Source organism: Calypte anna, chromosome 2, assembly GCF_003957555.1.
Source record: "Calypte anna isolate BGI_N300 chromosome 2, bCalAnn1_v1.p, whole genome shotgun sequence".
In the NCBI taxonomy this organism is placed as follows: domain Eukaryota; kingdom Metazoa; phylum Chordata; class Aves; order Apodiformes; family Trochilidae; genus Calypte; species Calypte anna.
This window is the reverse complement of record NC_044245.1, coordinates 109,522,148-109,547,345: the sequence shown is the minus strand read 5'-3', so window position 1 is coordinate 109,547,345 and position 25,198 is coordinate 109,522,148. Positions and strand designations below refer to the sequence as shown.

The 25,198-nt window shown below is 41.1% G+C and overlaps 1 protein-coding gene across 1 annotated transcript in view; it reads right to left on the bottom strand.

Annotated features, from left to right (window-relative positions):
• LOC115597823 (chloride channel protein C-like) overlaps positions 1-25,198 on the bottom strand; it is a 97,348-nt gene that overhangs the window by 12,643 nt on the left and 59,507 nt on the right. The window contains exons 13-14 of the mRNA XM_030444687.1: positions 14,725-14,904; positions 518-614 (exon numbers count right to left, since the gene is read on the bottom strand). Coding sequence (XP_030300547.1) covers positions 518-614; positions 14,725-14,904 — 277 coding nt within the window. The remainder of the gene's footprint in view (positions 1-517; positions 615-14,724; positions 14,905-25,198) is intronic.

Here is a 25,198-nt window from a genome sequence, read left to right as displayed (position 1 = left end):
TCCCACACATAATTGCCCTGCTCCTTCTCAGCATTGACAGACCAAGTTTCAGTAATATATGATGACTTTCTAGTTGTGCCTCTGTATGTGACTCAAACCTCCATCACTACTCTTGCTTTGGTAACACATGATTCTCTTCTACCACACTTCATGTTTACTATTCCTAAAAATCCTTTAGTCATCTATCAAAGGGAAGTACATGCTTTTCAAGTACGAAAGCTTTTACAAACACTCATCATTCAGAGAGGTGCTATCCCATACAGAATTACATATTATAAGAATTTTGCTGTCTGTGGAGAAGTTGAGAGAGAAAAGATTGGAACAGCCAATGTGAGCAAGGAAATTCTTTGCCAGGAGTCTTGCACAACTTTCAGACTCTGAGTGGCATGAGACTCGATGACAGCTGTCCCTGGAAAGTCTCTGGTCACTATTGAATTTAAATCATACCTGACCATGGAAAGCTCACCTAATATACATGCTGATTATGCAAGGAAAGAGCTGAAAGAAAAAGGGTTACCTTCTCATAAGAGAGTGGATCAGAAGAGTTGAAAGTCTCATCATGTGTCTCTGGTTCAAAAATGTGCTCGTTCTCCAGTAGCATGCATAGCTCTAACCTAGGGTTAATTAAAAAAAAAAAAAAAAAAAAAAAAGGTGTGAAAAAGGGAGAGAAATGGATTAAATGCACAACACCTAATCATCAGGTACATGATGGATAGATTATTAGTGGGCTGACCACACAATTCACCTTTCTATATTTCTATCAGCAATACCAGCATCACACAGGTGTTCTCTGGTTTAGATTTCCTAATTAGATTATAGGATGTCAGCTATCCTACATGTTTTTCTTGACCTGGATCAACCTGCTTGGCAGGAACAGCTCATGCACTGTCTAGTACCCAACAAGTTAATACCAATAATAAGGAAATACAATTATCTGAATGTAAGTAGACTGTTGTTTCTTCCCACATCCTTCTTTAGTAACATCTACATTGAAACACAAGATCTGCCAAAAATTAATGTCATATTTTAGAGCATCAGTGAAGGCTTCTGTCACAGTACTGCACTCCAGGGGTCATCAAGGCATTTAATATTCTTGCTGACTTTGTCATATGAAAAAGGATGTCTTTAACAATTATTACATCATTTTACACCTTTCTTTAGACTTTTCCCCTTCTGAGCTACACATAAAAAGATTTGACAAGAAATATATTTCAAATTAGCATTTGTAACTTAGTGTTTCCTTGATTACCCACACACTCCATCCACAGTACGCACTTTCAACCTTTAAACTTATATTTAGACAACAAACACCTTGGGGACAACCACAAAGCTTTTTGTTTTGCCATATACTAAATATCATGCTAGCCCTGGTCTCTGATTACAGAGAAGAGATACTACAGTAGCACAGAGATGTAAAGCACACTGCAAAATTATGCACTTGAGGCATTCGGAGAAGAGCAGACACAGAATTTTCATTAGGTCATCAGAAAAATGCAAGTGAAGTACAAAGTGGGTTTCATGACCAAAACACAAAGCTTAAGCTGGGAATATTAACAAAAAATAATAATTAGAAAATTTTAATTTGTTCAGCCCCAAACTAGCACTCCACAACAGAGAACTTGCATTAAGATGATGTTCCTGCCAACTCCAAGAGCCAATGGTCAGTGCCCTCCCTAGGGACAGGATATGGAAGAACAGTGTTCAAGCCCTTTCTCCACACTCTACTTCATAAAGAGCTAATTAGTGGCCCTGTATGGCATGTTTTAATTTCTCCTGTTGCAGGGGTTCCATGCTGAATAAACAGGGATTTGTACAACAAGGTTCCCTCCATTCCTGCTGGCTGCCCTAGCCAGCAGGCTATTTGCCATTCTATTATTTTCTTTACAGACAGTCTCCCCTTCTATATTCTGTACTTCTTTGTCTTGCTTTTAATGAAGATGTATCAAAACTGCAAAAAGTAAAAAAAAAAACCAAACAAAAAAAACCAAAGCAAAAAAAAAAAAAAAACCCTGTCATGAAATACCATTGAAGTCTCACACAGATAGACATAAAAGTTAAACAACTTTCCAAAGTATTAAAACATTTCAGGTCTTTTATATAGTCTACCTTTTCTCCAACCTAAAGACAAGATAGTTTGGGAGCATCTACTTTCATGTTTTAGTTCAGATCTGGAAAACACTTTTGAAGGAAACTATTCTGCCACCTCTACCTCCCATGAGTTGGTTAGCATTGCAGAGAACATCCCTTTTTCCTGAAACAGTCAGCTGAGTTTCACTCAGTAGATCCAGTCTCAAAATCTGTATTTTGTTAATGAAGACATGGCCCCAGTCTCTCATCTAAGACTCCCAATGAGATTTATAAGTATGCCTCTGGCTGGGATGCAGGTATCATCCTCTTACAGGTGAAGACCTGAAAGTTCAAAGAACTTGTAGGGAAAATAAAATAAATATTATTTAAAAAGAGTAATAAAAGCAGGCAAGATTACATTAGTCTCCTTAGACTACATTTGGAGGAGGAAGGGGAGGGAAACACAAGATACTTACAATGTATGCACTACAGCAGAGGACATGGAGAATAAATTAATCCAGCCCTATGAATTATGCTTAATGCATTACATGCTTTGTTCTGCAGGGCACTCTGAAGGGTCCCGTTTTATGGTCTTTCACAACCAGGTCTGTAATCATTCTATGTGAGATATAAATACACAGATCTAAATTCTGCTAGGAGATCACCATGTACATCTCCAAGAAGTGAATTTCAAGGATGATCACCAAGCCAAGAATACTCTCAAAACTTAAAATCCTAACATGAATATATAGACATCAAGTGCAAAAGTTGTGGTCTGCCTTGATGCTTTGCCAAAAGATCTGTATGCTCAGGTCCAAAACACTGTTCAGACCCGTCCATAGTCCAGACTTCACTATTTTCTCCTTGAACACCATGGGCTGAAATTTAAAACCCAGCAACATTGACCATGAGATGAAAGAGCAGAAACATTTGCTCATCACCAGTGGTTTCATGGCCAGTTTTGGCAGCTTGCAATTTGCTTGGCACCACTCTTAGCTAAACCCAGCAGGGAGTCACTTAACAGGCCTTTGGGAAGTGTGAGAGAAATTTGGCTGGTCAAAAAAAAAGCACACACAAACACAATGAAGGAAATTGTTGGAACACTTCTGATAAGAATCCAAGCCTATTAAAAACTGCCATATTCAGGAGAAAAATGAACATACATTATTTCACTTGGACTTCCAGAAGTCATGCTTCAGAGGTATAACAACACCACTCTTTGATGTTGCATACAACATCCTTCCTATCACATCATCAAGCCTTAGAAAGCAGACCAAACATGTTTCTTGCACTATTTTGTGAGGTTTATCAGGAAGTGCTAGGATTCAGACTTGGACCCTGCAATTGTTCGTTTACTCTTTATTTATTTAAGAAGGAAGAAAACCCTTAAGTAGGGAATCTCATTTCAAAGATACCCTGGCAAGGCATTGCAGTAGTTTCATATGCTCTATCTGTTATAAAGCATGCATCATGAAGATACACCTAATTAAGATAACACATTATTATCTCAATATCCACATGTCAGATATGGTATGGAAGTCAGGAATGAAAAGTATCTGACAGCTGATTGTGTCACTCTTCTTGTCAAGATGGCCAATTAACTGAGGAAACTACAAATTCTAAATATTGGGGGAGTGACATAAATAGAATTGCAGCTCCAAAGTAGCTGCAAATGAACAGAAGGAAGATTAAAATGTGATGTCACTGACAAAAACATTCAGGGTAGGACTCTCACAGTCTGAATGGATAAAAACAGTGGGCTGGGGGAGGAGAGAGGATTAGAGAACCTGAAGGATCATTTTTAGCTTGCTTCAGGAAGCTTTATGCTTACTTGTCCTGCATTAATTCACCAGTTACCAGTATTACTTTTCATAGAAGCATAGAATGGTTTGCACTGGAAGCAACCTTTGATGATCATCTAGTTCCACCTCCCCTGTTGTGGTCAGGGACATCTCCCTGCTTTCTCAAAGCCCCATCCCACCTGGTTTTGAGCACTTCCAGGGAGGGAGTAGCCACAACTCCCTTGTTCCCGTGTCTCACCAACCTAACAGAATATAATTTCTCCCTAATATCTAATCTAAACCTATCCTCTTTCAACTTAAACCATTCCCCTTCATCCTATCACTACACGCCCTTGTCAAAAGCCCCTCCACAGCTTTCCTGTAGCCCCCTGGAAGGCTGCTATGAGGTCTCCTTGGAGCCTCCTCTTTTCCAGACTGAGCAACTCCAACTCTCTCAGCCTGTCTTCATAGAAGTGCTCCAGCCCTCTGATCACCTTCATGACCCTCCTCTCCTCTGGACTAGCACCAGCAGCTCCATGTCCTTCCTGCATTGCAGGCTCCAGAACTGGGCACAGTACTCCAGGTGGGGCCTCACAAGAGAGGAGCAGAGGGATAGAATCACCTCCTGTGACCTGCTGGTCACAGTTCTTTTAGATGCAGTTCAGATTTTATTCTTCAGCTCATTATAGCTGATGCTTTGGCCAATATCCAGCTCAGTGAGGAGCAGTGATTAAAAATCTACAGGTATTAAAAATCTACTGACTCAGGACTTCTCTCAGACATGGTTAAAAGTGACATAGAGTAGTAAGCTTTGATTTATGTCAGTCAGTTTGAAAAAAAATTATGACATAAAAATAGTAATAAGTAACAATAAATGGCATGAAATATAAAATAACCAAATATGGCACCCTGAACGTCTTCAAGGTCCTTCCTCATCCTGATACCTGGCTGGTGTAAATTATTTTACCCTATGAACAAGGTTTTTAAATCTTGCTCCAGCTAAGGCTTGTTGTTTTGCACCCTTCAGCTTTCACAGCAGCTGGTATGGGATGATGTAGTCCTTTTGCTGTCGAGCTCACCATATGCAAAGCATTCTTTTTTTTACAATTTAGAAAAGGCACAATGCTATTTGAGTTCAGGAAAATGCATTTAGTATACTGGTGCCTATCTTACCAAGAACATAAAGTAACAACTATTCTTAAATAGAATTTACATTTTACAGTCCATGTAAAAAGTTGCTCTCATTTTGCCCTTTTGGAAGTGTTGCATGTTTATGCTAGAACTTCTGAGAGCAGAGCAGTGACCAAATCCTGTAAAATCCTCAGAGCACTCCTCTCAGGAACTGTTTTAAAATCCACCAAATCTTCATCTTTCACAGCAAAATATCATGGTTACAGGGTTGTTTCAGGTAAGGCAGCCTGAATCATTACTGTTTATTTAATATTTCATTCTTCAAACCAAGAAGGACCTTTGCATTAATTTTTGGCATTTTACCTAAAAGATGATAAAAAGGTCATTATCAAGTACTGAGCTGTGGTTTTCCAGAGCAAAGATCAAATCCTGTCCATGCCACAGCCTTTTAAAGGATACTGAATAAATATTTAATCACTGTACCTCAGTTTTCAGATCTACAAAACAAGTATTTCTTCCACCTCAGAGCTGTGTTTGGAGGTTAAGATTCATTACTTAAGTTGCCAGGTGTCTGATTTTAAGGGCACCTTCATCGGAGTGAATGAGCAGACAGTAAGTCTACAGCCTCAACAAGGACAGCTGTAAACAAACTGTAAATGCAAACTTAATATTTCAAACCTACAGAAAAGCTAGATTTTACAAAAGGATGAAGGCTTAGGAACAGATTTGTATTTCCTTACAAGCAGGCTTGTTACCAGGCAGATTTCAGAGTAACCTACCACACACTTATAAGACAGGACAAGTATGCGATCAGTCTTTCCATTCACACACCAGTTTTCCCCATGCCTATATTTGATTTCAACATTTAACTACACTCTGCACTTGCCTAAAAGCCACCCACATGCTGCAGTGAGGCTGCATGCGTTTTTAATTTGGCTTTGTGAGTTAGCACACTGCCTGTGCAGCACTCCAGCTTTCCCTCCAACGAGCTCCATCACAAAGTCCTACAGCACCTGCACAGTTCTCTGCATGGCCAAGAAGAGCTACTAATTTTAAAAGTATCATATAATGCTGTTCTTCAGAAGAGAAGTTTCACACTTCAGATAAAAAATAAAACCACAGACTCTATAAACCTTCCTCCATCTGTGTTGCTCGTGAGCTGCAGTGCCTCGGGACCCTGACAATACATGGGAGGATCATAACGTCAAGGGCTTTTGTTGAAAGTGCTGGATTCCATTTATTTTAATAGGCAAGATTACTCTGTAGTGTACCATGGAAATTAACTGGATCAGCTTTTCAAAAGCAGGAGTCCGGACAGTAAAAACAAACAATGTGCTGACAGACTCTAACATGAAAACCAAGTAATCACAAAAGCACTTTGATATTGCCATCAGCCCCATAATCTACACACCTAAAAATAGTTTTCAAGTCTCTAACATGCTCCCCCTCCCCTTTTTTTATTTCTTTGCTGGCTGAGTTTAGATGCAGCCTTCAAACCACTGCCGATGGTGCTTTTAGCTTTGATCAGACCTGGTAGAATCACCACTGCCCAGAACTTATGGCAAAGCCAAGGGCAGAAAAAAGGGGCAAAGCTTTCCATGGTCCTCCGGTAAGAGACAAAACCTCATTTTAGCTCCATTTATTGCATGAACTTTGCAGACTTCTGTGTTTGATTGAGTAGCTTCACATTCCTGTGATCTAAACTTAGCAACCTCTCCTAGACAGCACCAGAAGGAGAAGGCTCTACAAGAAGCTTTCAAATCAGTATCAATTATTTCAAGAGTGGCAGCAGCAAAGCTGTTGCAGTATAAAGGTAGATATCACTAAGCTCAGTAGTTAATTTAGGAATTAATAGTTTTCGGTCTCAATTTAACTTCAACTTCCCATTTGTTCCTAGGCTGTTGCACTCCATTGCTTGCTGAAGGCAAGCAGTTCTTCTCTTGCTAAGAGAAACAAAGGCATTGCCATATTAAACAAGTGCGTGTGCACATACCTTGAGAGGGGTGTTTCCTCCCAAATGGGAGGGCAGATTACAGAAAAATAACAGAAACAGTACCTACATACAGCCTGACATATCTGTGATGCGTTGCACTGCTAGATCTCCTTTCCCAGAGCACATTATCAATATTCTATACTGAGTTTTACTCGAGGGCTTGGCAGAAAGCATTCCTGACTCACAACAGTTTCTGTTCACTAGACTGACCAGGGACAAGTCCTACCTAACAAACTGCCATAAAATACACATACACACACCACTTTGGATCAATTATTTCTCTGCTAAAGGATGTTACTGTGTAATGCAGCTTTAAGTTTTCAACTTTGTCATATTTTCTAAACTCTGATCTCTTCGATTTACTTTCAGTTATGTGACATTCCCCTTTAGGAGAGTGAAAGCATGCATTAGCTAAACAATGTGGTTTGGATTTAGTGTTCCCATGCATCATCGTGAAAATGTTTGTCTCAGCAATAGTGTCATTCCTGTTACTGGGAACAGCTGCTCCACCATGTCTTCTGATTGTGGAAAGCAGCGTATCATCCTTCCCATACCAGTTTACGAGCAGGGAAATGAAGGCAGGACCATCGAGTTGGGGGTTTATGAGTACATGCTGTTCTGTACCTGCCTTCCTCCCACCACAGAGGAAGCAGAAAGCTCAGCAGCAGCAGCAGCAACACGATTATTGCCAAGAGAAACGTAGTTTGGCTCCCTCCTCTGGTAGATTTTCTGACTCTGGACCGGGAACTAACGTGAGGCTGAAATCCTCCTCTAAGGTGCAGCTCTCTGGCAGCTCAGCTCCATCAGACGTGACATCCTTTAAATGAGAATTAGAGCGAGGAGCTCGCCGCTGATCAAGCGGATGTTTAATATCTCCCCTGAGTTTCTGAAGTGGAAAGATGTAGCCCTCAGAGCTCCTGCCAGCACTCCCACCCTCACTGAAGTAAGTTTCCACATCCAGCTCTTCATGAGTGATGGAGTCCCCCTGGGTTGGCCGGGATGGTCACAGCAGTGATGCTGTGTTCCCTGGGCCCGTGTAGCTCGGCCCAGGCCAGGCTGCACGTTTTTAAGGAGAGATCACACAACTTGGAGCCATTCCTGGGACCGCAGAGAACAGCAGGCTTTAGCTCACCTTTCTGAACAAGATCCTCAGAAGTTATTAAAGCTTTATTTCAAGATGGATGAAATCTGTTTTCCAGAAGACACGACTTTTTAAAACATCTTCAGAGGGGAAGCCAAGCCTTCAGTCACAGGTTATAACTATGCATTTCTGAAACTCCAAGCTTTTCAACTACAGGAAGACCACAGCTTTTAAATATATTTCTTTTCCGCTACAGAAAACTAAAGCCTATCTATTTTTTAAAGGATCTTAGATGTCCGACTGTCGTCCAAAAGCGGGAATTAGGCACCCTGAACACTTTGCCTCTATCAAACAAACCCAGTCTGAGTAAGGCAATTACATAGTCAATACGTTCCGATCCAGCAAATCAAAATGCATCATAAAACAGTTCAAACAAAATGAATATAGTAAACTACAAGGATTTTTGACAACTTTACCTACAATATTTTTATTGACATTTCTTTCAGGCCCCAAAATATCAATTCCCATCAACCACAAATGCTGAAGTTTCAGTAAACTTGATGGGTGGGAAGAGATGGGGTTTCCTAGGTGAAAAAAACACACACAAAAACGCTGGCACAATGCCATAAATGTCACATCCTGTACAGAAGCAGCAGAAAACCACGTTTTACCCATTTATGCTTAGACAGATATATTCTGTACGGTCTGCTTACAGTCAGAGATATTGTGTTTTCTGCATAATTACTTTTTTCCAATCAAAGTAAATCAAGAAAAAAAAAAAAAAAAAAAAAAAAAAAGACTTTTCAGCTAAAAGATACACAAACAAAATGCAGAGTAATGGCTAACAGCTGTGTAGGTAAGAGTGCAAAGACAAAAACAAGGAACACAGCTTCAGCCCTATAATAGGCAAGCTGTGTATGGTACAGATTTGAGAGGTTCAGGCATTAACAAAATGGCTTATTTGTTATGGTAAAAATTCCCAAACAGGCTCCTCTTTGCTATTTGTCAGACAAGTAGTTTCTCAAGGAAAACTGTATCATAGCTGTGCTCAAGACAGAAATTCAGATAACTGGGCAGCACTCCAGCTTCTGCCTCTGCGCCACATCTCAGAGGAAATGGAGAGATCAGATCCTTGCCTAATGAGGCACCAGCATTCACCTGCTCTTCTTCAGCGAATACCAGGAGGATTTAACTGCTGTAGAGAAATGCTTCTCCTTCATTTTCCTTGGCAGAAGTGAAGCAAAGGCACCAACATCAGAAGAGTCCCTGGGAGGAACGTGGTATTCATCAGTAACAAAGATGCCTCAGAAAAAGAGCACCTATTTAGAGAGCACATTGACGTCCATTTTGGTGGAAGAAATCAGAGAGTACATGAGGGTCACATGTACACATGTGCCCATGCGTGGGAGGATGCACAGCATGGCAGCAAGGATGTGGCTGATGACCACAAGGTATCTCTCATCACCCTCCCTGCTGAGGTCAGTGGCATGAGGTTTGACAAGACAAAGTGCTGGGTCCTGCTCTTCAGTTGAAATAACCCAAGAAACTCTGGGGTCTTGGGGAAGAGTGGCTGGAAAGCAGCTTGGTGGAGAATGATCTGGGAGTAGTGGTGGATGTCCAGCTGAACAGGAGCCAGCAGTGTGCCTGAGTGGCCAAGAAGGCCAATGGCATGCTGGCCTGTATCAAAACCAGTTTGTCCAACAGGAGTAAGGAAGTGATTGTGCCCCTGGTGAGGCCACAGCTTTAGTATTGTGTTCAGATCTGGGCAAAGACATTGAGGTCCTGGAGCATACCCAGAGAAGAGCTATGAGACTGGTGAGGGGGTTGGAGGGCATGTTGTACAAGGAGCAACTGGGAGAACTGGGGCTGTTTAGTCTGAAGAGGACACGGCTCAGACGAGATCTTGCTGCTCTCTGCAACTACCTGAAGGGACAATACTAGCAATGGGACAAGGAGAAATGGGTTTAAGTTGTGTCAGGGGAGGTTTAGGTTAGATATTAGGGGAAATTCTTTATAGAAAGACTGATCAGGCACTGGAACAGGCTGCCCAGAGAGATGGTGGAGTTGCCATCCTGGAGGTGCTCAGGAAGTGTGGCACTTCAGGAGATGGTTTAGTGGTTGTGGTAGTTGGATTAGGGTTGGGTTCAATGATCTTGAAGGTCTTTGCCAACCTTAATGATTCCATGATTCTATGTTATATCCCAGCTGTGTCCACAAACAGAGAAAAGAAAGTCATTACCTTCAGCTTTTCTTCTCAAATCCTACATGCTATTTTTTTTTTTTTTTTAAACTGTGGTTTACATTATAAAATAAACTCTGGCAAAGACAGTGGAGCAGCAAACACAAGTGATGATGTGTCTAATCTCTTCATCATGTCAAAGAACCACTTCATTGCCCCACAGTGGTCCTACAGCAGTAAACTGTAACATGCATGGAAGTGAAAAAATAGGTCTTTTTTCAGTTTTGGTCTTACAGACGCTAGGCAGAAGCATAACTGTATCTTTTCCCACTGGAGGAGGATCTGGAGTCACAGAGTAGAGCAGCCAAGTCAAGAGAGAGACAGGGGACCTCCTGGCAACTCCTCAACATGCATTTACAGCCTCACTCTGCCTTCTGGCAGAAACATCCTGGGAAGGAAGGCAGTGGTCCTATCCTCAGGTCTCTCTGAATTCCACCTGGGGTAGAGCTTCCTCCCCCACCAGGAGGGCATGCCATTTACAGCATGACATTTACAGCTCGCAGCAGACTCTGGACTAACACACTGATAAAATCCCATCTCCTTTCCTGCAGTCTCTCAGGGCAGACAGGGGAGACATTACAGCTGAGTTACAAAAGAAGAGCTTGTGTTATTTTGATGTACAAGCAGCATCCTCACTGTGGGAGAAACAAAAGGGGGAAGTCAGTCCCTCAACCCTGTGGCTTGCACACATAAAGTCAATCACCCCCATCAGCGCTGTGCATCGAGCTCACCAGCCACACGTTCCTCAAGCTGAATTCTGCAAGGGTTTCCCAGGCACGCACAGAGCTCTGCCTATGGCAAAGTGTCAAAAGTATTTCTCTGAGATCTTTGTTTTGGAAACTCACTTCCCAGCTACAGTTTGCTTCCTCTTGAACAATTTTTAAGCCAAGAAGTTTTCTTTAGTAGCTGCTTTTGGGTTTAGTCCCTACTGCTTACTCATCTGGACAAGATAAGAGCTTCAGATTTAGGTGACCCGTGTAAAGCCCTGTTTGGTTATCTCATCTTCATTCCCAGTGGGTAACCATCCAGATCACAAAGAGATGGAGAAAAATCTGTCCCCATGAAGGAGATCTGGAAAATCAGGGGGGAGTATTGGAGGGGGGGGGGGGGGGGAGGGGGAGGGGGTAAGTGAACAGAATTGGAATATCTGGGTGTTTGTTAAAGGCCAGCACTGAGGGGCATCTGTAGGCCCCAGCCAACATTGCTTGGCCACAGTCCTTGCTTTTGTAAGTACTGACATTGACCTTTCCTCTTCAAAGGGTCAGATTCATTCATACATATTACAAAACACAGCAACTTCTTGTCCTTGCACAGCAACTCTCATCAGTACAGTTTCCAAGTGTGGGCAGGTACTGAATAACTTTCATATTCAGTCCAAATTTACAATGTTTCATCCATGACTATTTCACAAGAAGAAAAAGTACAGAAACACATATAAATCAGAAACTATCAAAAAATGAGCTGCTGCTGTCTTCGTCCAAAGTTAGCAGATAGTTTCACTCTTTCCCTTCCTTAGCTCGTTCCCTTTTCCAACCAGTACTGACATTTTTGTACTAGGGAAAAAAAAAAAAAAAAAAGAAAAAAAAAAAGTCAAGAATCAATAATAATGACCAAGGCAACTCTCAAAAAAAAAGATCATGGCAATTATTCTTGCATTTTCCTTAATATACCGTCTTAAAAACATTCCAGGCAAGCTACATCTCCTCCACTTTAACATTTTTTTATGTGTAAGATGGAAAAATAACTTATCATTTTTCTACCTGTGGCCATGCCACTTCCACATGGGATGGTATTGGAAGTCACAGGGTAAGAGGTTGAGCAGCACCCTTCTCCTTTAAGGAGTTCACAGAATTTCTCCTCTTGGTCTTAGTAGTTACGTGCTGCAAGAGCTGTAATTTTATGAGTGAGATGGAAAACCTGAATCTTAACTACTTATGGTTATGAATACACTAATTCCATGACACATCACATTTTTGGAGGCTTGTTTCAGAGGGTGGCTGCAGAACATTCCCTTCCCGGTATTGGTGAGAAATGCCAAGCAGCAAAGTCACCCACGGTCCCTTCTGGGGACAAGGCACACACAGCTCATCACCTAAGTTCTCAGGCTGTTGATCATGCACTGAGACAAGAAGCGGAGTCATCAGAGCATCCCCCAAATCCAATGTTTGCTCTCTTCTCTGTATGGGTTTCATTGGAGTGACTAACTGATTTGCCATAAAAAAAAAAAAGCCATTTGCTGTTTTTTTGTCAGCCACTTAGAACATTATCTTGGTTTTACCCAAAACAGTCTAACAACAGCTCATTTATGCTGGAAGTGACAGGGAAACAAAGTTTTTCATTCATCTTTTTGAAGCTCTAACAGAATGCACCATAAGAGAGCCCTGGAAATGAAGCAAACCACAAGCCTACCAGAAGGGTCAGGAAGCACCAGCCTTTCTGTTAAGGCACCTCTCTTTGGAATGTGCTAATGACCAGCCTTCCATCCCCCTTTTTGCTCGTTCCCACACCAATCTGCTCTGCATTAAAAAGCACAACAGTCTTTGCATAAAATCAGCATACTCCTCAGCAGCTTGGGATGCTCACAGCGAAATGATTTGGTGAATTAATAAGGAAATTATGAGGTTATAAATTGAATTTAAATGGAAGACTGGCTGTATCAGTTGTGTGTGTGCTTTCTAGTTGTATTGCCTTGGACAGCTGAGGGCCAAAAGCACACTCTTTTATGCTGTATACTATCTTCAGATTGGTGGACACTGGAGAATATCAGTCAGAAATTTACATTTTAATGCCTTTGCACATTTCTTATTAGTAATATTTATGATTGCATCACTATGAGGGAACACGTATACATATCACATAGAAGTATATACTCTATTTTTTTATGTTACTCCTGTGAGTCACCGCAACCTGTGTAACTTTCATTGTACAGTTATCATTTCAAGCAGACATTTATTTTTCTAAAAGGTTCCAACAATGTTTTTCTTGTCAATGAAGCAAGTTCACAGTTCCAAAACGACAGCTGACCACACTGCTATCAGTTCCTGTGATCCAGCTGCCCACGGTTCATCCTTGAGAATTTTTTATATAGCAAACAAACAGGTCAGCCCTAACCAAATTTTCACTGATGATGCACAGAATAATATTTTTTCCCATCCAGATCAACAGAAGAAAATACTTTTATTCTTGTTTGCTCACAGATAGCCCCCAGCTGCCACACAGTTTAGGCATTAAACCAGAAGTGGATTTAAAAAATTCTCTACAGGAGAAGATGTAAGAATTCTGTGGTCATTCAGTGTAGAGAAACAAGATAAACCAGGTGCCTCGAGTTGCCAAAGAGTGGGTGTGAGTCCACCTGTGCCTGGTTAGGGCAGGCCCCCTATTACCAGGGGGCCAATAAAGGTGGGACACACCCACAGAGAAACCTCAGTTCACTCTGGTGTGAGGCATGGAGAGGCCAGCAGCTCGTCGAGCCTCTGGAGCAAGAAAGGCTCTTCCCGCTACACTTCTACCCTGGAAGCGCTGTGTGGTGGCTGGAGTCCTGGAAGAGACCAGCAGCTCGTTGAGCTTCAGGAGCAAGAATGGCTCCTCCTGCTACAATTCAGGACAAAAGGTACCATGCAAAATATGAAAGATGATGACATTACAATACACCATTGGGCATATGTTTGCATTACAGTTATTAGAAGCATAATTCATGGGGCTCTGCTGTGAGAACTCCTGTGCAGTAAGAGTTGCATACATATCTCCTCCTTTCCTCTAGTATAATCAAGTTGGAAATTAAGTCAGTGCCTCTCCCCCTCATGACCCACAGCTCAAAGGGAAGTCTTAAGACACCTTCCTGAAAGGATGAATCCACTTTTGTAGTCTTGTGAAATACAGTACCATAAATACTTCATTTATCAGGAGATTTTAAGGAGATTTTATTATGTCCTTTTGGAGTCCCCCGTATGGCAAGGATTCCTTCAGTCTAATTCTTGTTTACCCTAGCACGTTACTTCCAGTGACTTTGTTGCTTATCTCATCTATGATATGATTTATGTTAACTCATTTCCTGTAAAAGCATACACTAATAAAATGAAAAAATTGTGAAGGAGCAGGCCAGCTTTGACTTGGCATGGGACACTTCATGACTCAAATCCCTTTAAATAACTGTTTCACTGAACCTGTAAGGCTCTAAGGGACAATTTTCCTTTTTCATTCAGTTCCCATGTGACCATTTCATTGGTGCTCTTTCAACAAATCCCTGATGCAGCAGATAACCTTGTGCTAGAAAGGACCTACAGAAAGGTCCTTTCTTTCTCTGAAGGACACCTGCTGTACATGCTAAAGAAAACAGGAGCATTTAACATCCATCCCAAATAACAGATGCTTAAAGAAAAAAGAAAACCGTCCAGAAACATCACATGACATCATTTTGATTTCATTTTTTTACCTTTTAATAGTTCCCTGGAACACTTCTGCATGGCCTGGCTTGGGCCTGCAAACCACTGGGAATCCGCCATGGTTTGTACTTGCTAGAAGCTGAGCCAGAGAGGCAACGTTTTCCCTCAGGTGTAGGACTCTGACTCCAGGCTCCATGACATCCCTGGCAGAGAACAATTCCAGGTTCAACCTGGAAGACACAAAGCAGGCAGCCAGAGGATTATTCAGTAAACAGGAAATGGGGCGTACTCTACCACGTTAGCATTTGACGAGTTTATAATGTGTTAGCAAATTACTTCAAGATGAGAATCTATCTGCTTTATTTGCAGATTTATTTATATGTGAAAAATTAAAAAGAAAAGGAAAAAAAAAAGTAATTACCCAATAAAACTGCTTATCAAGCACTGGTTTCTTTGTGTGAGATACGTGATAAATTCAACCATATGTATGACATGGTCATCCTAGACAGGATATTATAAGGCTCATTTATCAATTTGCATGACTTTTCATATTAAAAAGGATTTCTAATCTGGGCTCAAATCCTCTGGAATTCTAGCTGATATCAAGTAGTTTAAAGTTAAGCACTCAGAGAAATTCAGGTTTATAGTTTGGGGTGTAGTTTTTCTGTGCAGCAGCAGTAGCTGCTAGAAAGATAGCCCTTTCAAAGACAGCTTACAAATAATATACTGATTTTCCAGTATTTTCTAACATTTTTCAGGTTCTAGGCAGTTTCAAGAAATATGAACACCCAAAACTGAAAAATGTATGTACCCAGTATGTCTGACAGTAAGGTGAAACGGGGAAAAAAAAATTAAAAAAAAATATTTCCTGCAAAATTTAACAGAAGTTTCTATAGAATTAGAGTAGGTCAGATTCTGATAACTGACAAGTCAATGAACTGCTCTAGCTTTAATCTCCTTTCATATTTTCTGCTTTTAAAAAAGATCTGTAATTACTCTGACTATCATCTGGACACACCATAAGTCAGAATCCCCTGTTCAGAGGCAGACTGACACAAACTACAGAGTCAACTGGAGCATAAATTTGCCCACATCCTGTTTTACCAATGTACCTTTCATCCCTGTGGTAAAAGCAACCCTTTCCATATGCTGTTAATTATTGTCCTCCCTCCTGAGAGACACGAGGTTATTTTTGCAAGGCAGTTACTCTGATGGTTTGTGATGTGACCACCTGCCCACAACTTAATGAACTGAGAAGACAGTGCAGCACATACATGGCACCTACACAGCTGTGAAACAAGTTTCTTCTTCCTCTTTCAAACTCGGATGGATTCAAGTGAATCCTGAAAATGAACAGTTATATGTGTTGCATCATGTCATACCATCCACCATGGACAATGAATATTGAAACACCATCTTGATTACAAATCCATGTTACAAGGGACCAAGACACCAACCTACGCAAAAATTTACCTGTCTGAACCACGTGTTCCTTCTGAGCTAAAAAGAGTAGCAGTTTTCCTTACAAATTAAAATGGCTGAGACCAGAATGTAGAATCAGCTACTGAAAACAAAACCCAAAAATCCCAAAGAGAGGAATTTCTTCACTCTTCTTCTCACTGAGTACTACCACTTGCTGCAGTACAAATGATGGAACTCAGTGGGAACCACAGATGCTGCTCAAGAGAAGTTGCTGTCAGAACTTTGCTGCTGTGGCTGTTTGTTGGGTAAAACACTCATATGGGAATTTTATTTTTCCTAAATGAGTAGATTCCTGCTTAGCTTCTGCCTCTTCTCCATCTCCATAGGCCAGATAAAAAATCTGTATTTGCCTTCCTTAAGCTTTGTCATGAAATACTATACACTCTATTACTATTAAAAGTACTGTAGCTGGCAGAGTGGACACAATGTGAAAACATGATTAATGGTAATAGCTACTTCCTGAATTACATTAAATATGTGCAAACCCTGAATGATCTTTAAATAATAGCAATGTGAATACTTTTACATTCCAGCACTTTCTAGAGTGTCTTTCTCAGCAGCACATAGGTTTTCCATCTTCACAACTTTACAGTTTTGTTCCGTTGCACAGAAAGCAAATATTCTACATTATTACAGATGCCCATGAAACATTCTTAGGTTTTGTCAAATCAGACTTTTGTATGAAAGCAAGGAATAGCTCATTATATGGTTCTTTGATCTTGGCTTTCTCTGGAGTTGTAAAGTGTCTGTCTTGTATACAGTAACTAACTGTAGACCATGAGTTATCATCAGTCCCCCTTTTCAGATGTAAGACCACATTAAGGACTGGCACTGATTTACTGTTCATTGTCAGTGACATTTCTTTCAATTAGCCTTCTTTCTGTTGCTGTAAAGAATAACCTTGCTTTGGGGTTGAAGGAGAAAAGCAAGCAAAAGAGTTGTTTTATGAAAGACAGTTAGGAGGCCAAACATCTTTTAAAAATTGGCTAAAGGAAGCCATTATCACTATATTGTTTCTCAGAAAAACACGAAAATAAAACAGAGTTATATCTAGAGGATCATAAGAATCAAGGATTGTTCAAGACAGAAGGGACCTCAGAAGTTCTCTAGTCCAACCCTCGTGGAGATTAGACTCAATCATGAGCTCAAAACATGTTCTTGGCCTTTCTTGAGCCAGGTCTCAAAAACCTCCAAGGATGGAGGCTGTGCAACCAGCCTGGGCAGCCTGTGCCATTTCCTCAAGATGAAAAGGATATTTCTTCATGCCCAGTATAAACATCTCTTGTATCAACTTGTGTCCGTTGTTTCCTCTCCTCTCACCATATACTATTGGGAAGACTATGGATCCACCTTCTCAATATGCTCTCCAGTAGTTACAGAAGAGGGGGGGCAGGTGGAGCAGGCACACTATTAGGTCCCTTCCTAGGCAAGTTCAAGTGTTCCAGCCCTCACCATCCCAGTCTGGCAACATTTGCTGTTGTGTTGAAAGTACACTTCGTTGTCTCCTCCATATCTTTTAATGAAAACGTTAAGCCAGGGACAGACAGGGCAGTGGTCCACTTGTTAGGCCTCCAGGCAGTGTATGGTCCATTAACCACCACACTCTAAGCTCAACCACCCAACCTGTTATTTTACCATCTGGTTGCTCAGACACATCCTATCTTGGATGCAACAACATGATGTTGACAGTGTCAAAAGCCTTTCTAAAGTCAAGGTAAATGACATCTACTGCTCTCCCCACATCCACAAACCCACTCACTTCTGCATAGAAGACAATCAGATAAGTCAGGCATGGTTCACATTTGGTCAGTCCATGCTGACTGTTCCTGATAACCACCTTCTCCTTTATGTGCCCAGAAACCTGTTTCAAGAGGAATGATTTTCCCAGTAACAGAAGGATGACTGACTTGTTCAAATGTGGCTCAAGACAGATATGACAGGTTAACCCTACACACTCTGACAACCAAAGCAACCTTCAGGAAACTATGTGTGGCCACCTGCTAAAGGGGCTGGGCTGTGTTAGATAATAGTCAGTCAATCAGTAAGTCAGAAGTAGGCAAAACTGCTTGATTACTTAGCTCCAAGTATGGTCGTGATCTAGCCCGTTTCTAAATCACTTCATGATGTCCTCAAGGCTATGGTATATTCTAGAATGCAGCTGATAGTTTTTTAGGCTGAACTTTTTTGCCTTTCTTGACCAGAGGCACAATATTTGCCATTCTGCCCAGTCTCCATAACCTTTCAAAGATAGTAGGCTTGCAAGCACATTGGCCACATCTCTCAGCATCCTTAGATGTAATCTATCTGGTCTCATACACTTCTATGGCTCATCTTTTCACAATTAATTCCTCACTCAGTCCTTAGCTACTGCTGGTAGTTCTTGAAGTCTTACACTAAAATCACAGATATGGAAGTCCTTGTTGGTAGACAGAGACAAACAAGGTGATGAATGTCTTACTTATGGGTGTTGTTACTAAATCATGTGTCCTCCATTTGCTTCCAGAGCACTAAGCCTATTCTGCAGCTGCAGACTTGAAAGTGGAGAAGAAGCCATTTTCTTACTGCTAGGAGTGACAGGTCTCCAGCCTTCCCCATCATGGCACTCACCATTTGCCACCCACAACCTACCCTGGTATCCTGATGCAACTTCTTCTGTGTAGCTGGGGGTTCAGGCTGTTGTTCAGTGGGTGCTTAACACACCTTTATGAGGACCAGCCTTCCCAGCAGCAGCAAAGATCCAAAGATGGCAAAGGAAAATCACAGAAAAGCCAGGGGGAGAATACAGACAGTGAACATGAGCATAAAAAATTATCCCAGGCACCTACATGCACACTAGTCTGCCCTTGGTGGGTCCCTTCTCCTGCACAACAATGATCATGCCCAGATACCTCCCAAGGACATTTCACTTAGCTGATGAATGCCATTGCTGCTGCACTCTCATATTTATACAACAAAGCCTTCATTTTCAAGCAAGGACATTTCATTTACAATTTGAAAATGCCATTTTGTATGGAAGAACGAGAGGTTCTTGGATTTTATCAAGTAGATCTTCCTCACATGGTTAGATTTACCTCTGTAGCTGTAGCTACACAGCTAAAATAGATCTAGTGGAAATTTTTCTTTTACAGGACTGTGAGAACATTTTCTCCCAAAAATGTAATTCACTACAGTAGCATAATGTGTTAGAGTATTAGGGCTATTTCACCGAGGTTACGATATCCAGGTTTAAGGTTTCTTTCAAAAGCACATCCATGAGACTGGATACAACATGGAATGAAGACAATCTGCCTTATGACCTAAATAAGACAGTCATTTGGTAAGAAGCCAGTATCCCTGCATGGTAAACTGTCTTAAAATGATTCATGAAAATGCAGTTTGGGCCCTCTTGCTATTAAATCCAGTGGAAGTTTTCCCAGTGAAATAAATTGTTAAAGATCTAACCATAACAGATCTAGTCATAACATGGAGGTTTCCTTACACAACAAACAGTACAAGAGAACCTTTCTTCTAATAGGGTTGACTCTATATTTTATGCAAGTTCCATGTGATTAAAAGCATGCAGAGAGGAGTGGGAGAGAAGTATAATCCTAACTCAAACGCAGTCCAAGGACCAAGGTGCATGAGAAACCAGGCAATGCTGCTTCCTTGGATTTATTTATTCACAGACTTGCCCTCAGCTTTTTTAACAGTCCTCCCATCCTCCTCTTTCTGCATTGAGAATGTTTACCCATTGGCTTGCCACAGGCCATCCTGCTCAGGACAGCTGTAGGTTTTATTTGGGCTTCTTGTAAACCATTGTTTTATTGCCCTGACTGGCCGCCACTTCTTGTATAAATAGTTCTCAGGAGGCTGTTTTGGGGTTTGCTTAATGCTTGTGGTGATTTTTTGTCTGAGCATGGTCAGGACTCTGCACAGTTGAGGGGGCAGGCTGCTTAGCTTAAGGGAACATTATCAAGTCAGACTTCATTAAAATTATTCACCTGTGTTATGCCCCAAGTACTAGAGGTTCTACTATTCGTGCATTTTCTGAGACTGGTGGGGTTTTTAATTACACTTCATTTGGCCAGAAAAAATGAACAGAATTATTTCCTAAATAAAGGGTCTAGAATCACAAATTTTGTGAGAAGCAGCTGAAGAAACTGAGGTTGTTTAGGCTGGAGTAAAGTAGGCTAAGGGGAGCCCCTATCTTTCTCTACCACTATCTGAAAGGAGATTGTACTGAGGGGGGTGTGGGTCTCTTCTCACAAGTAACAAGTTATAGAACAAGAGGGAATGGCCTCACTGCCAGGTGAGGTTTAGATTAGGTATTAGGAAAAAACCTAACCCTGACAGGCTTGTCAAGCACTAGAACAAGCTGCCTAGGTATGTGGTGGAGCCACCATCCCTGGAGGTATTTAAAAAAACATGTGGATGTGCTGCTCAGGGACATGGTTTAGTGGTAGATTTGGCAGTGGTGGATTTACAGTCGGACTTGATGCTCTTAAAGGTCTTTTTCAACCAAAACTATTCTATGATTCTATGACATTTTCATTCTAGTGCAGAACCAGCCATACTGCTATGAAGCCTTGTAGCTGCTACTATACTATAAGTACAGGTTATTTATGTTAGCTTTCGGCCTCTCTGTCATCTTTAAAGAAACCAACTCTGAATAAACTCACAACATTGCAGGAAGCTGTTTACATTAAAATAAAAATTTATATTTTTTCTTTAAAAGTTATGAAAAAGATATTTCTACATTCTTGTCACAGATACATGCATTTTCTTTTCAACAAGACATTTGGTAAAAGCCAACAATGCAAAAGTGTATCCAAAAGTTAAATGCTAGTATTGATCTCACTACATAATGGAATAGTATATATGTACCACAGAAATGTTAATCATGTGCAGATGACTGAATTCAGTAGTTTTGCTAGTGTATTCTGTGAAAAAAATGGTTCTTTGACTACGCTCACAGAATACCACAGAGATCAATAAATGGAACCAAAAAGCTCTATAAAACATTCTTACACTGGAAAAGGACACCACTTAAATTAATTTTAAAATTTATTTGCTCCGCTCAGTGCTAACCCCAGAAGCAGACACATTTCAGCAGATTTAAAGTTAAATTAGCCTAATAAAATCACCGTGTGCATTGATGTAAGCTCATGCATGCTAGTGATGTGCTTTTGTTTAATTAGATCTATTCCAAATCAATTTCCAATGGAACTTTGCATGGCAGACAAAGCCTACAGCTCCTTGCTATCACTGCTTTAGATGAACACTTAACTGAGTGAGAAATTCTTCTTGTTGAATCGTGAGCCAAAGTTTTGCAGAGTTCAGTCTCCGTTCAGTATATCTACAAATATTTATATTGACTGTAAGATGACAAGCTTCCCATCATTCCCTGGTCCTGGCTCCCTCAGAATCCTTAAATGAGGGGACATTTGGCTATTTTGTCTAAAGGGCTCTTGATAGTACAGCACTTACTGTGAAATGTGTTGTTTGGGTTAGCTGAATGTCTCTGTCACTTCTTTCCCAGAGAGGATTTGAAAGTTATTTATGTTTAGCAACTACTGTATGTTAAAGACAAATGGGTTTCCACATGGTCTCATAATCTGCTGGGAAACTGTCCCTCTCTAATGCTTGAAAAATTGCAGAACAAAAAATAATAATGAAGGAAACAGATAAGAAAGCCTTTGTGTTTTGGAAAAATGGATTTGGGGTAAAGGAGGATATGTTGGGGGGGGGTTCTGCCAAGATCTTGCTTCTGTGTTCGCTTATTCCGTATGAAGTTTTTCCCACCAGCACTGTCAGTGTAAAATAATACCAAGTTTAAAAAATATCAGCTTCTACCCAGTTTGCCTGGAGGTAGCTGTTTAGACAAGGGCATTTAGCCTTAAAAAAAAATATCAATTAAATTGTGTATGACACCTTGGGATCAGCAGGTAAAAATATCATGCGAGTTGATCCACAGCTGGAATTACTCAAAGAGCAGTCTAATATCTATGAAACAGGGTAAAAACATAAAGATTATAGCTTTTGACTTAGTTTTTACAGTGCAAGTCAAAAAGCAAAAAAATTTAGCAGTTTAGCCAGGTCAGTATCAAGGTGTGTACAGGCACCTAAATATTTGGAGCTATTGATAGTGCCTGCTCACTACTTCCCCACAAACCTGAAGGCATCTAAACTCACCTGGTGTTTTTATTCAGAACTCTGCATTTTTCCCCATGTGATGAGTAGTATGTGTGGAAATGTCCTTGTCTGAACAAGCAGCTGCCTGGCACGCATCTGCTCTCAGCCCTTATCATTACACATATTGACAGCACTGCAAGTCCAACACAAGGCACTGCACCATGGCCACTGAAGGGTGGTGTCCAACAGATGGAACAGAGAGAACACATATGAATGAGTAAAAATGTACACAGAACACATATGAATGAGTAAAAATGTGCACAGAATGATCCAAAGACAGATTATCTATCTTGATGCCTAATGAGTTAACTCTATTGGACATACTACTTATTGTTATTATTGTCTTTAGAATGGGAATGATTCAGCTATCCTTGTATTTTCCAAATTATTATCTGACCCTGTAGGAATCTTTTCCTAAAAAAAAAAAAAAAAAAAAAAAGTGTTAAGCTTGTGTTAAATCCATCTACCCTTTGCTTTATAACCAACCAGAGCCAAAGAAAGCAATTTGTCAAAATGACACCAGTACAAGCTATTAAATTCAAAGAAATATTTCAAAGACACTTCCATAGGAATAAAGGGAAAGAAGTAAGTAAATTGATCCCTAAAATAAGGAACTCGTGATCTTGCTTATTAACTAAAGAAACAGGGAAATGCATGTTTTCTATATACATCACTGCAGAAGGGAAATACATCATTTTCCAGGGGAAATTCACAAAACGCTAAGCTGTCTCTTGCAGTTTGAATGCAATGACATGATGAGTTTCTTGCAAATATATGCCAAAAAAACTAATCCAAATTGGAAAGGGGAGAGGAAAGCTGCTTTGAAACAGTTTTTATGAAAGCTTCATTCAGAGCCTCCACCCTCATGTACTGTACCAGCCACCTTAGCTTTTCCACTCTGCCTGGTCCAAGAAAGCACCTAGTAGTGTATTAGAAATACTGGCTCTAAAATGTTTGGAAATAGACAGTGACAGCAATGTATGCTTTAATAATCAGAAACAGGTTACCAGATGACCTTTTAGTTCAAATGATATACAGAGATTTAGGTCTAATAGATTACAAAATGAGCAAACTAAAGTAGTATGGATAGGAAAAAAATATGAAAATATTTCAAATTGCTCAGGCCCTCTGAGAATCAGGCATGTTCTAGTGGAAGATATAGGCAGGTTATTAAAACATAATATTTGGTATCTGGAGATACAGATTATATCCTATTCCAAGCCCAGTAAATAGATGTTTTTGACACTTAAAACCAGGATTTCAAGAAAAGGCATTTCTCATTACAGCTGTACAATCAACTTCCTTGGGAAAGGCATTTAGCCCCTCAAAATCCATCATTCCCATTTCTAAAATAAAGCTAGATCATTTCTTACATTACAAACACATTGGGAACCATAAGTAATTTCTTACAAAAATACTGTAAGAGATAACTTTCTACATATCACAGAAATCACAGTGTTAGGGGTTGGAAGGAATCTCAAGAGATCATCAAGTCCAACCCCCCTGCCAGAGCAGTACCACCTTGTGGAGGTCACACTCCTAGGAACATGTCCAGGTGGATTTGAATGTCTCCAGAGAAGGAGGCTCCGTGACCTCACTGGGCAGCCTGTTCCAGTTCCTCTGTCACCCTCACAGTGAAAAAGCTTTTTCTTATATTTACACATAACCTCCTATGCTCCAACTTTCATCCATTACCCTTTGTCCTATCATTGGTTATCACTGAGAAGACCCTGGCTCCATCCTTCTGACACTTCCCCTTTATATATTCATAAACATTGATGAGGTCACCCCTCAGTCTCCTCCAAGCTGAAGAGCCCCAGCTCCTTCAGCCTTTCCTCATGAAGGAGATTTTCCACTCCCTTAATCATCTTGTTAATGACTTGTTAAGTCATGTCGAAAGAAAATCAGAGACACAAAAGCACAATGCGAACGGAATCTCGCCACCTCTGTGAAGGATAACAAAAAGTCCTTCTACAGATACATTAGCAGCAAAAGAAGGGGCAGGGAAAATATCCATTCTTTACTGGACACGAGTGGGAATATAGCTGTTAAAGATGAAGAAAAGGCTGAGGTATTTAACACCTTCTTTACCTCAGTTTTCAGCGGAAAGACAGGTTACCCTGAAGACGGATGGCTTCTGGAGCTCATAGAAAGTGACATGGATCTAAACAGCCCCCCTGTAATCCTGAAGGACACAGTCTGTGACCTACTGCGATGCTTGGATCCCCACAAGTCTATGGGACCAGATGGGATCCACCCAAGGGTAATGAAGGAGCTGGCAGAAGAGCTCGCCAAGCCTCTCGCTATCATCTACCAACAGTCCTGGCTCACTGGGGACATCCCAGATGATTGGAAATTGGCGAATGTCACGCCAATCCACAAAAAGGGCCGGAAAGAGGACCCAGGAAACTACAGGCCCGTCAGCCTGACCTCAGTGCCTGGCAGGGTCATGGAACAGATCATCCTCGGTGCAATCACACAGCACCTGCAGGATGGGCAAGGGATCAGACCCAGCCAGCACGGTTTTAGGAAGGGCAGGTCATGCCTGACCAACCTGATCTCCTTTTATGATCAGGTGACCCGACTGGTGGATGAGGGGAGGGCTGTGGATGTGGTCTACCTAGACTTCAGCAAAGCCTTTGACACCGTCTCCCACAGCATCCTCCTGAAAAAACTGTCAGCCCGCAGCTTGGACAGGAGCACCCTGTGCTGGGTTAGGAACTGGCTGGAGGGCCGGGCCCAGAGAGTGGTGCTGAACGGGGCTGCATCCAGTTGGCAGCCGATCACTAGTGGTGTCCCCCAGGGATCAGTGTTGGGCCCAGTTCTGTTCAACATCTTCATTGATGATTTAGATGAGGGGATTGAGTCCAT